The following is a 15,696-nucleotide window of genomic DNA, read 5'->3' as shown; positions in this document are numbered from 1 at the left end:
ATTTGTTGAAAGAAAACAGTCAGCTATAGTCCTAGAAATCAATGTGCAATCTGACAAATATGACGGGCTACTACAAATGCGCCGAATTTAAAAAAAAAACAAACAAACCCAACAACAACAAACAAAAAACCAGACAAACAAAACCAAAAACCAACAACAAATAAAAAAAACACCACAAGGCTTCTTTTTCTTCATTTAATCTCCTTCCTGAGAGATGGGAAGAAACCTATAAATTCAAATTACAAAACCCATCTGAAATATCTAAGACAGGCTGTGCTTCCAACCATTCTTTCTTTGAAAGTACCTTGGACAGGGGAGACCTGTGCTCTTTCATTGTTTAAATATTTCTGACTGCACACTAATTAAAATTAAATTTAAATTAAATCACTCCTATTAAATTGTCTGCGATTTAAGACTCAAAAAATATATTTAAAATATAAGGATATTTTACTTTATCTTAAGAAATCTTAATCCTTAGTCAGCCACCACATGACCTAGTCAGGTTCAAGCATCTCTGCTAGAAAGTCGACTGTGTCTCACTAAAGAGGTAGCTAAAAGAATCAGCTTAACTATTATTTAATTTATAATGTTGCAACACTCCAAGAAATATACTAGACAGCAGGTTTTTTATGAAAACCTCATATGTGAAAAATAAATTAAAAACCGTTACCAGCATACAATTATTTTAGAGCAGTTATAATTAATGAAGCTGCCACTAGGGCATATGCAAAAGCCAGTATAATTTGTTAAAAAATTATTCAGGACAACATTTGGATGACTGAAGGCCAGAGCAACACCTTCACCTAAATGCATTTGCATCAAGCCACTTGCTTGACAACTACGTTTTCTCTTTATTTCTACGAAGTGCTGCCCTGTAGACTGATGGCTGTGCATTTTTTTTTCAACTGGAGCTGAATTTAAATAGGCAAGGTCACAACCACAGAAGAAATAAACCATTTCAGAGTGCTAGGGCTTTTCACATCAACAAGAAATCACCTCCCAGTACACAAAAATAATATCAGGATTAACCATTTCAGCTTTTTTCTTGTCTGATTATACATATACATATACTATAATGGGTGTGTGTATATATATATAAGTTATATGTGTATATATTTAAAAAACTTTCATATATATATATACACATAAAAACATACATATATATAAACATAATGGGAAAAGTGAGAAATTATAACACCTACTCCAAGCATGATTTCAGGTAATTGAGATTAAAGTACAGAATATCTGACACAATTGGTCATAAATTTAGTTAAACTCTGATATCACTGAAACAGTGAGTATCACATCCAGAGCAAGAATATTTATAAACAGTACCACGTCAGAAGTGCCATTTACATAAACACCATCTTTATCTTTTACTAGGTAGAAACAATTCAATTGCTTGAAACAAAATCTAGATAGCATCAAAATTCAACTAACACAGGACTGGAAGGTGCAGGCAGGCACTCCATAACAACCTCGCTGCCACACTGAAACACTTCACAAAACTTCACAAGGGAAACCTCAGATCCTGCACAAGTACCAAAAAAACACAACTATGAAATACTTCGAAGTTCTCATGACAGCTAGGAATTTGTAAAGGGACATTTTCAGAGGATGCTGTTCCTCTAATTACAGAGCAAAACAAAAAGAAACCTCCAATCCTCATGATTCAGATGGAAAGAAACAGATATATAAACTATCTGGTGACAGGTTGAATCCTGAACTCAAGAGCAAAATGTATCCCTGAGGGGTGTCTAAAAGACTTTAAGTTCTCCTCTGCAATATATCTCAACTTCAGTTTCCAGAGGAAGCAGAAAGTCACAAGCAAAATCTAACACTGCAATGTATCACCACTATATTAATGTGAAAGATAAACAAATAACCTGCTTTTAACTTTAGTTCTAACTTTATGACCTGATCACAGAAGTCAAACCAATGTATCTCATCCTGATTCTTTTAAATGCAGTTTACTGATACAGTTTTTGATAGCCTCTCTAACCACTTGACCATGGAAACACATGCCATTGGTATGAATCATTTCAATTACTTTTTAAGACCATTTTCAGCTATTAAGTCAGTATTTTTGTTCAGAGACAGCTGTATTGCAACTGTATTAAGCTACTTTAAAATATTCTTTGCACAAGAAGATTTTGATTTGGAAAAAACCCAGCCTTGCTACTGTCCAAATTAATACTTTTTACTTCTTTCTGTAAAATTAAAGCTTATCATCAGATATAAAAAAATGTAAAACTATATTCAAGTTCTCCTTTCAAAAATGCATTTTAAAAGAGCTACCATAAAGTCAAGGCCTTAGCTCCAATAGTGCATTAGGACAGAAGTTTTCATTTTAAATAGCTTTCAAAGTTACAAGACAGGACAGATGAATAAACTTACAAAATAGATATGCAATGGTCAAAAATTAAAAAAAAAAATTAAGTTGTTCCTCAAACTACTAGATATTGCCTGATGACTATAAAGAATACTCCTATGTAATCTATCCCACTGCCTTTTAAAAACGATTCTCAGAAAAGATGACTCATGAGGATGCTTCACAAACAACGAGAAAGCACCAAAATTTCAAGTGGTCTGATTTCCCTGAACAGTTTCAAAGAATCCTCTTCCAAAGGAAGAGTTCAGAACATCTCAGGCGAAATGTTAAAATGAAAGTTACAGCCTCTATCCTCTCCTTCATATGTACTGCAGGAGACAGCCTTGTGTACCCAGAGCCTTGAGATTTTTTCAAGCATTGCAGGAGCATTTTCTATACCTTTGCAATTTGACGCTCCAAATGAGAGTAAAATCTATTACTGAGCTTGAGTACCGTGTTTTTTCTGTTTTGCTGGACTGACACTGTGATGGGCAAACATTACTGCCTTAATTCAGGGACTAATGTCATAAAAACACTGGCAGTCAATTAATGAAAAGCTAAGAAGGCTATACAGTATTCTAACTGGAAAAGATTAACACATTTACAACAACACTTCTTGTTTTCAAGGAGCCACCATAATCCATATCTACGCTTTTAGTTGTAATCTGCACACATCTGACAGTCTGTATGGGTCATTACCAAATAATTGACAATACTGTTGAAATTCAGATGCCCTCTGTGTAACAGCATGGCCTGGAAAACACCTTTGAAAATAGCTCTCAACAAGAAGATGATATTACCAGCAAGGAATACAGAGAGCAGTGGAAACCTGACTAGCCTACAGTTACTGGACGGAAAGCTTGTACCATCATCACATCATGTATACATTGCAATTTCTTTTTAACTCCATCTTTCTATTGTTTCTCTGTTTAAAAGCCCTTCAGATAAGAGAGAGGAAGGACTGCCAAGCAAGCAAGCAACTAGCATGGAAGGTGGGAAAACCTGCTCAAATCTCTGCTCCAGCCCCAAGTCAAAAAAAAAAAGTCTAAAGAATTCACTCAGCATATCCCACTGCTCTTGCCTGCACATGTGAACAGAAGTAAATCCTGATTACAGACTCCTGTAATGAAAAACACACTGAAAGATCACAAGGCAGTTAGCACTAGTTGCAAGGTCAGCAAAATTTAGACAGTCTAACATGCTGGATAACAGTTTATTAACTTATCAAGGTAGCATGCAAGGAGAAGCTTTTCAGAACTCAAAGCTAAATGGCAATTTAAAAATGCAGTCCACAAAGACTTACATAGCACTATTTTAAAGAACACTTGCAATCACCAGCAATGAGTGTCCTAGAAATACTTTCATTTAGACTTATGGAAGACTCATTCGGTTTAGAATCTCCTTGCAGTACGAAAGCTGTTCTAAGGCCAGCTTGGAAAATATGGCTAGAATTACAGAGGACATTTCCTGCTCCTTCACTAAGTTAGATGGTTGTTGGTATTGCAGTACTGAAGTAGTTCATCACCAGCCTTTGACACAATTTTCCAACAGGCAACTTGTTATCTTTGCCTACAAATACCATACATAAAGTGTATGTATTTTAATTACAGTAAAATTACATCTGTAGTGGTTGATGGCCAAAGAGACTTCAGTGCTGACATCTTCAGCATTTTATAGCTGCCTAAAAGTAAAACCAGATGGAAAATATTTCCACTGAATGGTGAGAGTAACAGATGAATAGCTCTAGCAGATATCGATCTACCTGATGTTTCAAGCTACCAATTAAGAGCCAGGAAGAGAGTAAAAGGTTCTGGAAAGATGCTGTGTGATTTTCTTTTATAGTGAAACACATCAGAGCAAAAATATCAGGGCAAGTAGCTCATTCTTTTCAATACTGGTTATGACATTATTTCATTCTAGTATTGAGCTTGTGATTCAAATATCTGAAAAATGCTTGAGCTAGAAGTGTCTTTCTGAGGATAGTACTATTTTAAGACAACTTCAAACATGCTAGCATCTTGCTGCCAAATGTAATTTTAGACATTTGTATGCAGAGGGACAAAGCACAAGTCCTACTCAACATCACCACAAAGCAGAATAAACAAACAAACAAAGCCAAACTTGAAAATTTCTATTTCTCACTGTCTGTTTGGAGGTTTTCTCCTGTGCATATTCTGGAGATAATATTGAAAATAGCTGCAGGCTGGAGATAATATTGAAAATAGCTGCAGTTTGCTTGGAGGTCTACACGACATACACTAAAAAAATTATAGAACTGCAGAACAATTTATGTACAACATAGATTTTTCACTATGGCCAAATCATCGTTCTCCAATAGCACACGTAATTAAAAAATACTCTCCTTTTTTGGGATACTTCCAGACTTACTAGAAGAGGTTTTATAGAGAAGTTGTACATTCCCCCTGGCTGGAAGTGTTCAAGGCAAGGTTGGATGGGGCTCTGAGAAACCTGGTCTAGTGGCAGGTGTCTGTGCCCATGGCAGTAGAGTTAGGACCAGATGATTTCTAAGGTCCCTTCCAACCCAAACCATTCATTCATTCCACGACTTGAGCAACCAGGGAAAGTCTTACTGCCACTACCTACTGAAGAAATAGCTTGCTCTTCCACCTGGGACCCTGCTGCTCAGGCTGTAGCCAGAAGACGCACAGAATTCATGAAACCAAAAGACTATGGCAGCATTTCTCACACCCAGCAAAAGTGCAATGTTTATGAGAATTGATATTTTATTAATACTATTATTAATATTTTAACTTCAGGCTTAAAATGAGACAGCAAACAACAGCATGATCAGTAGGAGTCACTGTACCAGATTAGAGAAGGAACTAAAACTCACTATACAACAACTCAAGATGGCTAGAAAGCTTACACTGTACCTTGCTTTTCTCTGAAAGTTACTAAAAGAGAGTATCAACAAGGATTAAATGAATCACTCTCCTAGTTTCTACTTGTCAATTTGAAATGCTTCATCAGATCCATTCAGACCAAAGACGCTTATCTTCTACCCCAGCCAGGGGCACTCTCTGCACACTTGTGAAGTCACTTTGGTCAACCTCATTTCTCCAGAGGGACTTACAGACCTGCTCCAAAACTGGCATACCATTCACAGTCTGGAAATGGCTTCACTAGATACTATCCATGAACAAAGGGCTACTGAGTCAGCCATTATCCTTGTTCTGGCTATTGAGAACCAGAACTGAACAAGATTTTTCTGACTCCTCTTGCTATGATAAAAAGCTAAAAATCAGAAACAGAATCCTTTAACACAGAATTCCATCTTTATATTCATAGATTTTAACATGTAAAGCCTCTAGAATAATACAGGTCTCAGATGGCCACAAAATGATCCTTACATTAAGTTAATATCTGCTTATTGAAACAGATCAGAGCCTTGGATTATATAGTAATTTATGTATCTAATATTCTTTTAACCATCTTTTAACAGGTGCAGTGATATTTATACATCTTTTAGGCAGTTTTACAAAGGGATATCTTTCCAGAAGTCTAGAATACTTTGATGCTACTGTGAATGCTCTTAGTGACAGAAAAAAAAACCCCAAGCACTTCTATATATGCAGGCTGTATTAATTTTTTTTATGTTCCTACCAAGAAGACTTCTACGAGTTTAATTCACTCAATGTCTGACACACAAATGCAGTTAGCAATTTGTAAAATTACACAATCTGTAAAAATCTGAAAACAATTTCAGCTGAAGACTGGGTTTGAAATGCAATGCCTAATGAATTACACAGGGAATTGTCTTTCAAATGCCTTTCAGAACAAACAATACAGATTTTCTGTAGCACCTGAAAAACTAATCTCATCAATTTGTAGTAATGAATTAAATATGTCAACTCATTTTAAGCAGAGCAGATTAACAGAATTCATATTTTAGTTGGTGAATCAGATACCTGCACTAATGTCTTGCTCTTTGTCTGCATTTAGGTGTTTTCTGAATTTTTTCAGTATCATTGGCATTATTAACTATGAGAACGTAGACATTAAAAAACAGTTCAGGATGAACTAGAGCAGGAACTCGCAATGATCCCTCACTACTACCCAGAAAGTGCTTTCAACCCATGGCAGTCAGAGCCAACCCAGTCTCAGAGGAGCAATGGCTGCCTAGCTTTTAATGAATAAACACTTCATACAGTGAAGCCAGCACCCCGCAAAGTACAGCCCCAAGCTTACTCCTCACCTATGTCCACATGGCAACTCTGAAAAAGGGAAATCAAATACAGGACCTGTCTTTCTGCCATGGCACAGGTAAACTCTGCATTTATTGGCAACAGAGGGAACTGGAATTCCCCCACAAATACAATCAGTAGAAAATTCCTTTTTGTGATGCGATACTATGACATCAAAAGTCCTTTCACCAACTGCATCATACAGTTGAATATTTCTGATAAGCTTCTAAGTAAACTACCTTCAAAGTTAATAAATATTTTTTCTTGAGACTGAAACAGTGATCTGGTCCTTCCGTCACAGGACAAATCCAAACAGCCTGGCCACATCAACCAGTTTTAAAGATGTGTCAATTTTTTATAGACTTCAAAACAAATTCTAAATTAATGTTTTTCAGCATGACACCTTTTGCTTTTCTGTGAACTCTGTCTGAGCTACTGTCTGACCTAACAAATATAGCAAACCTAACTGTCAGAATTCAGCATAAATGTGTTGCTTGTAAGATCAATCAGACAGTTTCCCAACCTCTATTTTTACCTCTTCTAATTTTAGCTCCTTCTTTGCTTTACATCTGTCATCTGGAGCCCTGTCTTGGGACTGCATTACAAGGTTTTGGTAGCGGGGGGAGCTACAGAGGGGGCTTCTGAGAGAAGCCAGCAGAAGCTCCCCCCCATTCAACAGAGCCCATGCCAGCCAGCTCCAAGACAGATCCATCACTGGAAAAAATCAAGCCCCTCAGCAATGGTGGGAGTGCCTCTGGTAAAACATAGTTAAAGGAAGGAAGAAAAACTGCACAGCTGCAGCTGAAGAGGAGCGAGAAAACGTGAGAGAAACAGCCCTGCAGACAGTGAGCACTGAAGGATGGGGAGGAAGTGCCCTGATGCCGGAACAGAGATTTTCCTCCATTCCTCCATGATGCAGACCGTGGCAAGTCCATCTGCAGCCCATGGAGCCCCGTGGGGGAGCAGAGACCCACCTGTAGCCTGTAGAGAACATCAGGTGACAGCAGATGGATGCCTGAAGGAGGCTGTAAACCCTATGGGAAGCCCACACTCCAGTAGGCTCCTGGCAGATGTAGCAGGGCTCTTCGCCCCTGGAATGTGGTCAAGCAACTCAAACAATGCCCTGTTTTGCAAGCTATCAGTGGAGGGCTGAGAGGGGGCATCATGTGCTGGGTTTGGTATTGAATTATGCTAAAACTAGTCTGTCTTCATCACTCCCGAACTTAAACCCCGATAGTGAGCCAAAGACTTGGCAGATAAGCCCCTAAAATTGGAAGACATATACTGGCAGTCAATCACTTTACACTGTAATAGTCCAATCCACTTTCATACATTTGGTTCTTTTAACATATTCCTTCTTGTCTGTATGAACTTCCCTTCTTTGAGGTGGGAATGTCCCTTCAAAGATACTCCTCAAGGCTGAGTGAAAGAAATCTGTCCACAACTGTTGGTATGGTGAGTTAAATCAATCTCTAACAACTGTTTCTTTTTGCTAGCTTTAATATAAATTGCTTTGACATGGAGCACATACTACACTAAATGGTACTAGTAGTTTTAGCTTTTATACTGTGTAGTAAATATTTCTGATTAAAATCTTTTATGTAGCAATTTTTCATAATAAATAATTCATTTTATATAAATATATCTTTGCCATCTTTAATCCTGTAGGACAAAGTTACTTAAAGCATTGACAGACTATCCCTGCTCATCAGTCAATTAACTCATTCTTAAGTTCACATCTGAGATATGGAGCTAAGACCAGATCCAGCTTCACTGAGGCTTCTGTCTACAAAGGAGCTCAGAAAAGACGGGGTTCCTCTCAGCAGCTCGTGACTCAGTGGGATGGCTTCTTTAATGAACTTTGTCTGAAGCTCCCCCTGTCACCCATGACAACAGGACATCTGGCCTCATGGAGAGAGGAGCCCACACTGGAGCAGTTTTGCTGGCAGGACTTCAGACTCTGTGGGGGATCCACGCTGCAGCATCCTGTTCCTGAAGGATTGCACCCCGTGGAAGGGACCCACATTGGAGCACTTTGTGAAGAACTGCAGCTTGGGGGAGACACCCACGCTGGAGAAGTCCATGGAGGATTGTTTCCCCTGGTAGGAAACCCATGCTGGAGGCAGGGGAAGAGTGTGAGGAGTCATTCTGCCAAGGAGGAAGGAGCAGCAGAGTCAACGTGTGATGACTGACCACAGCGACATTAACAGCCCACTTGTCCTGCTTGGGGTAGAGAACTCGGGATTGCAGTTAAGGCCAGGAAGTTGGGAAGGGTGGGGAGAAGGTGTTTACACAGATGTTTTAATTTTCTACTGATCCTACTCTGATTTGGTTGGCTAGAAATTAAATTAATTCATAAACAAATAGCTTTGATTTTAGTCATACAGTTATGCTGCACAGCTACCTATGAAGGATGAATTTCGTAAATTCTATGCATTTCTTAAGTTAGTAAATACCGTGAATAGTTATAATGACCCTTAATACTATTTTTGTAGATACATAGTCTGCTAGAATATTAGGTGATGGGAAATTAAAAATGCTAATAACTTGGCATTTTTAACAGCATATGAATTAGCGAAGAAAATGGACTGAGGCTGCCATTTATTATGAAACTTCATGATCTTTATGAGCCTTCACCTTAAATAGCCGCTCATGTACGTCATGTAAATGTACACTTACTGTGACTGTAATCAGTCACCTTCCCTTGTCCACCCAGAATTTTTCTTGCTGAAAATTTCAAAGCCTTGGCAGATTGTTCAAAACAAATGAAGAAAAGAGAGTAATATACTTGTATAAACCAGGTCTAATCCTACTACATGCTGCTGACTGCCTTACTGACACATGATCAACTTACCTTAGTATCAGTCATAACTGTTTGCTTTGCGAAACTGCTTATAATAAAATTCTACTTATTTGTCAGTATTTTCCTTGAAGTATGAGGAAGGATCAGTTGTCAATCTACCAAAATTCCCACCATGGCAAACTGTTAGAAAGGAAGCAATTCCTCATACCCACGCAGCTCCAGCTGTAGGAACACATCAACACTCTGTGCAAACCTGGGACCAGGACACTATAAAAGTGGTGCCTCCACAACAACACTCCAGGACCCGCCCACAGAGAAGACCAGAAGAAAAAGGGCCAGCAGGATGCTGCAGGACTCATATGGTGGTGCCTCTCCTACTTATCTCTCTCTCTTTCTCTTCACCCTGCACTCCTCCCTGTACCTCACATTTACTGTTAAATAAAATCTGCACTCTTGACTTTGGAATATGGTCTCATTTGCACCTTCATGTGGACAGAGGCGTCTTTTAGAACTTGAATCCTAGCAAGAGCCCAGCAAAATATTACCACTATATATTCATTTGAAGGAATGTCAGAAAAATATGAGACCCTACAGAATGGAGAAAATAAAACAAACAAAAAAACCCCTCCCCCTAAACTTCTCTAAAAATACTGGGCACGTCTCCTAAGGCTTTGCTGCTAGATGATGCTATTATCTTTCTTCCTGTTATTTCCCTTTGCTTCTGCTCTTGGTGTCCCCACAGCAGAAAGTAACCAAATAGAAGCAACAGCAGCTTGAATTTAGCTCCTTCAAAAGAAACAGAAAACAGGATAAGGAAACAGCAAGTGATAAAAACCCTGTAAGTCCACAAAAAAAAAAAATCATGAAAGACCAGAGGGAAAACAAAACAAAACAAAAGAGTAAAAGGAAACATTAGACCTTAAAGAAAAGAAACATTGAAGGAACCAATAAAGAAAGATCCAGGTACTAGTGGGCTCCATATACAAGATGCAGCCTCATTTGAGGGAAGTATGGGCTTACCAGATTTCCCATGATGTGTTAAATAACCACATGTTAGTTACTAGCTTGGCATCTCTTATTAACAAACTGCTTGGTTTATCAATGCAGCTAATAGTGTGAAAGAAGAGAAAGCCTCTTAAAATCTCTGCACATTGTGGTAAAACAAGGGATATTGCACTACTCTTGATCTAGTGTATTAGGCAAGGGAGGACTGACAAAACACTAAATCTTTAAAAATTTTGGAAAAAATGTATTTGAGAGAACAGCCAAGAGAGCCAAGAGCTTTTTCTTTCTCTTTTAAAACTCACATAAGATTCAACATAAAGTAACTGGAATTCTGGTGACTGCATGACCCCAGAGCATTCTGGAAAAACAGCCATCAGAAGAATTTTAAGATGTTGGTAACTGCAACATTATCAATTGGAATGCAGATAATGGTTTTCTGATTGCACAAATCAATTTTCATCACTAGTAGCAATTACAACTGCTACAGCAGACTATGTACAATACTGCAAGCAACACATTTCAAGAATATAAACAGGGGAATATGCTGAGAAAACAGAACTGCTTCATTTAAAACTAAATACCACTGCTTGCTGCATGAGGATGCTATCAAAACACATCTAAAAGATTACCCCTGCTCATCAGCCAATTAACTAATTCTTAAGTTCACATCTGAGATATGGAGCAAAGGAGAACTCCTGAATCTGAAGTCCATAATCTAAGGAAGTTTCAAACACACAAGGAAAGCTGCAAAGCAGCCCAGAGTACTACCAGAACAAACCAAGATGCAAAATACACAAGTTTGAACAATCTGGTACAGCTTACTTGGGAAATGCAATCATCTCCACAGTATTTATACAGACAGAATTGAGGAATGTGAATACACCTGGCTTTTCCCAATAGAACAGGAAAAGACCTCTCAATCCAGAGAGAATACCCACTTCCTAAATAAAAGCTTTGTGTGAAAGCTGCTGTAAGCCTAAGGTCATTATGTCTGCCTTGACTGGAGTTTCCTACTTCTTCAGGATTAGTCAACACTATTAATGAGTAACATAGAACAGATAAACAAATGAAGTATCATTAAAATTAATTTCATACAGTGGTCTATTTACCAAGATGAAAATGCTTAAAGAAAGGTTTATAACATTTTGAAGCAGCTTTATTTTTTTTTCTTCTTTTCATAGTGGTGGGTCTGCTGCTCCAGCACTGTCTATTGCCTCTTATTCCTTGGCCAGAGTCAGAGAGGGGCACAGCAATCTTCCATGTTCCGCTCAGAGACTATTGAGGAGGGTTTAAAATCAGTGAAGAAACTGAACAAGAAATTTTGGATGCGAGGAAGAAATGATGACACTGTGCAAGACTAGCAGAGCTCTTGAATTGCTTTCCCTGTGCTTCACCACACTGCCATATGCAGGCAGGAACCTGATGGTGGAATCCTGCTGCTAATATTCACAGAGACAGGCAAAGAGTAAAAATGAAGCAGAGTAACATATACCTCCTGTGTTCTAAAGAGGGATGGATTTGAAGCAGCGATTCAAGTAAACGCTGAGCTCTTTGCTGAGCCCCATCCAAGAGCCTGGGTGGAACGGTGCCAAAGTATTTGTCAATTCTACAACTACCAAGAGTTATTAGTAACTGTGTGATACAAACAAATGATTACAAACCCACATAAGTCATGAGGAAAAGGGAAATGCATACTTATTCACTTTGCAATTTTCATAGCCTAAACTTCCAGTAAGAAAACTTGAGTGTTTCTTTTCCCCTTAAAATGCCTAAATATTGTTGACTCTGAAATAAATAAAATTGTGCAGTCTTTAACACATTGAAAGCTCTGAAGCTCAGCAGAAGTCAAAGGTTTTTCAGAAGAACAACTAATTAAACAGTACAATATTCATGGAGTCTGCTGGGGAAATTTCATTGGTATTGCCCTAGAAATTTTAAACAATCACAATCAAGACAATAACCTTTGTGCTCCCCAAAATGCCAGAAATCCCGTTGTTCTGTTCTTGAAAATCCCTATTACATCTTTCATTAAAAGCTCCCCTAGAACTGCAACCCACCAGTATTAAAAAAAAAAACCAAAAGATTGAAGAAAAAAGCTTCCTCTCTTCACCATAATGGTGCAAGCGAAGACAAACCAAAGAATAAGGAATAGGTATATTAGACATGGTAATGAAGATGCACCTAGGTTGATCCACTGTGCATCCACCTCATCCCAGCAGATCTTCAGGGAATAAGAGTATTTGCAAAGTCCACAGTCCCACTACTATGCGTCTGTTCCAGACCTATGAAGAAATCACCATCAGCTTTTGGCATGTAGAGCAGCAAACTCTCATCACATACCACGTACGATTAAAAATAACAGTTGTGAACATAATACTCAGAAAATCCAATTGCTATAGCCATGGTCAATTAGTTTAAACGGTCAATCTGATAAATATGTTTGAAATCCTGAGTGTGCTGTTGACTGCAATGAAAAGGTTTACAGAAGCATGGGTAATTGGCAAATCAATCCATCAGAATCCTTACTAGAAACTTGTTCAGGGTCACAACACTGAAATATTGGTTTAATTATATAAATTCTTAATTGCAGAAAAGACAGGACTTATTACAGCTTTACTTAAAGCAATTCAATTGTTATATTAATCGGAATAAATGTTATTTTCAAAAAGCAAAATACAGGTAACATTTCCATACAGGCACATTATACTCATTTTCAAATATTAATTTAAAATATTGTAGAATATTTTGATTTTAAAAAATGTTTCAGCATACAAGTAGTTCAGAATCAGGAATGCATTTTCCATTTCACTACTTGACTTTGAAATGAAATTACTAAATTAGTAGGTTAAGATGTTGATTTCCCAAATTACTCTGTTTATTCACAGAGCTTCTCAAGGAACTTCAAAACACTCAAACCTTGTATTGAATAAATAAAGCTACTTGCAGCTTTTGGATATGCACACAGAACGCAAGAGTTAACAGACCAGAACTACTTCTAAACTAAGGTTAATGAGATTGTTTTAAGAAAGAAGTTTGATTTCTTAAAAGGCATCAAATTGACATGGTAATTTCAGTTATTAGCTCCGCTCCACACACTAAACATACTGGAAGTTTTTGTAGATGAACATTACCTCCTTTTTTTGCTGTTCTTTGTGGTTTTCAGAATCAAAAATAATTATTGATGAAGAATAATTTGAAGTCCTTTGCAGTGATTGTCTAATAGCAGTGACAAGACATCGCCTGTCCTGAAGCTACACCAGCACAAGACAACTTTCCCCTCCTTAAGAACAACAAACTCCACAGTCTCAACGTTCTCCAGACCATCAGAATGATCTGGCCCTGAAACCCTGCTCCAGCTCCAGAAATCCCAGGGAGCTAAAGCAATGTCTCCTCAACACCATCTATGAGCAGGTCATGTGAAGTGATCCAGAACAGTGCATCATCACCACTAACCACCAGTTACCAGGCATCCCATGAGACTTACACAAGAATACTCAGTGACCCCAGTGATCAAGGGGATTTGGGAATCTGGATTCACAGGAGACACAGACCAAGTTCCTCCTTCACTCCTGTAAACCACTTTTCCACACTGAAATTACTGCTCACATTCACAGTGAATCCACTGTCTCTAGCCTAAGCACAAGCCATGGGCTAGATCCCAAGAAAAAGGAAATTCAAAGCTGAAGCAGAGGTAATATAAACCCAGCAACTACAGGAATTATCGACAATGGATGAAGAATTTTCACAATATTCTGAAGTGTACATTTCTGAGTGGATTATCAGCCACACCTACCCAAGGGATTTGACTTCCCCTTTCATGTTTAAGTTTTCCCACATGGTGCAAAGATTTCTTGAGCTATATTTGGCAAGTGTACCTCAAATTCCATGGGGTGCTGGAAATTAAAACAAAATGGTGGTTTAAGAATTTTTGCTGGTTAAAACCTCAACAGAGTATGGTAGAAGGTACAGAAAAGAGAATGCTATATTGAGCATTAGAGCTTGCAGTGATGTGATATAGGCAGGTATCAATGCCTGAATCTGCTCTATCTAAAAGTATGTGCCCCCTGCTCACCCACACGTATTTTGTAGATGTGTTCACATAAATCCTTTCATAACAGGGGAAAGATTCATTGTGACTCTGAAAAATCTTAAATTATATATATAGTATGTATTTTGTAAAATCTCATGCCAAGCACTAATTCCTGTGGGAATAGCAAAATATATTAGGGAGAGAACAGGAGAGAAAGGGAGAAGCTAAAGCATATTTATTATCCTGCTGTTGCTGCTGATCTTTTAATGTTCTACAATTATTCAGTAAGCATTCATTCCCGACAAAAAGCACCCCTGACAACCAAGCTCTTGGATTTCTTCCACAAGTCAGTCTTCCAGCTGGATAAGAACCTCCCATCCACAATTTTGTCCAGTGAAAATAGGAAAAAACATCTCAGTAAGGAGTATGTGTTCAAGATGGATTTCTCTAAGTTTTCAGCACGCTACATTTTTCTTATGGGCCTTGGATAAATAGCTTTTGCTCTGCTAGTCAGAGCTTTTTCAGGTTTTGTTTTGCTTTGGACACCAGCATGGTATAAACTGCTATAGGACTGCCAAAACCTGAATCGAACTGCACCAAACTGTCACGACTGAGCAAGTTTTACCTCCAGACACTGCTTACAGATGATGTCCAAACTATTTCTAGCAGATAGTAATCAATGCCTTCTTTTAGGGACTAGTTATCACTTCTTGCACAATGCTGGGAGCTGATAGTTGAGGATCACCTAGCACATCCATGCTGGGCAGGGAACAGCACCTTCTCCTGACTCCTGCTCTGCTCTCCAACCTTGAAGCACAGACCTGATTAGCTGCTGCCAGAAAATTCCTTTCCTACAAAAACACTTTTTTTTAAAAGAAATCAAAATCTTTCTCACTTCATAATTCTCAACACATCAGTAGTGCTCTAAGGCATCAGGGTAGCAAAAGATTAAAATCACTAAAGGACAAATACAGTCCTGTTTAGCTTCACTGCAGCTAGCAGTTGGTAGGAGGGCAAGGACCTTTAAATACTGGTTGAAACCTGAAAGTCCTTTATGCAGATTAAGAAAGCAGTGTGTGTAGATTCTAGAAGAAAAAAAAAAGAAAGCCATGAGCACAGGGATGTCCTGCTTGGGGTCAGGGGCTGGCTTCACCAAGTAACACCCAGCTCCTGTCCCAGGGCAGCTGTCAGGGCTGCTGCTGCTCAGTGCTTTACTTCTTGCTCAAAAGACTACTTCTTGCCTAATTTTCCCCAGACTATGTTCAAGTAAAGAGTATCAAAA

At 38.3% G+C, this 15,696-nt stretch overlaps 1 protein-coding gene across 3 annotated transcripts in view; it reads right to left on the bottom strand.

Annotated features, from left to right (window-relative positions):
- Positions 1-15,696, bottom strand: part of DDX10 (DEAD-box helicase 10) — a 161,126-nt gene that overhangs the window by 27,129 nt on the left and 118,301 nt on the right. Inside the window, exon 17 of one of the 3 annotated variants that reach the window (XM_066175801.1) lies at positions 8,051-8,724. The exons of the other annotated variants lie outside the window; for them this stretch is intronic. Coding sequence (XP_066031898.1) covers positions 8,530-8,724 — 195 coding nt within the window. The 3' untranslated portion in view covers positions 8,051-8,529. Of the gene's footprint in view, positions 1-8,050; positions 8,725-15,696 lie in introns of those variants that run through there. 3 annotated transcript variants of the gene reach the window in all.

The sequence above is a fragment of the Chamaea fasciata genome, unplaced genomic scaffold (assembly GCF_029207755.1).
Source record: "Chamaea fasciata isolate MVZ Bird 193981 ecotype frontalis unplaced genomic scaffold, bChaFas1.0.hap1 SCAF_2, whole genome shotgun sequence".
NCBI lineage: Eukaryota > Metazoa > Chordata > Aves > Passeriformes > Sylviidae > Chamaea > Chamaea fasciata.
The sequence above is the reverse complement of the archived record's forward strand: the minus strand, read 5'-3'. Positions and strand labels throughout refer to the sequence as shown.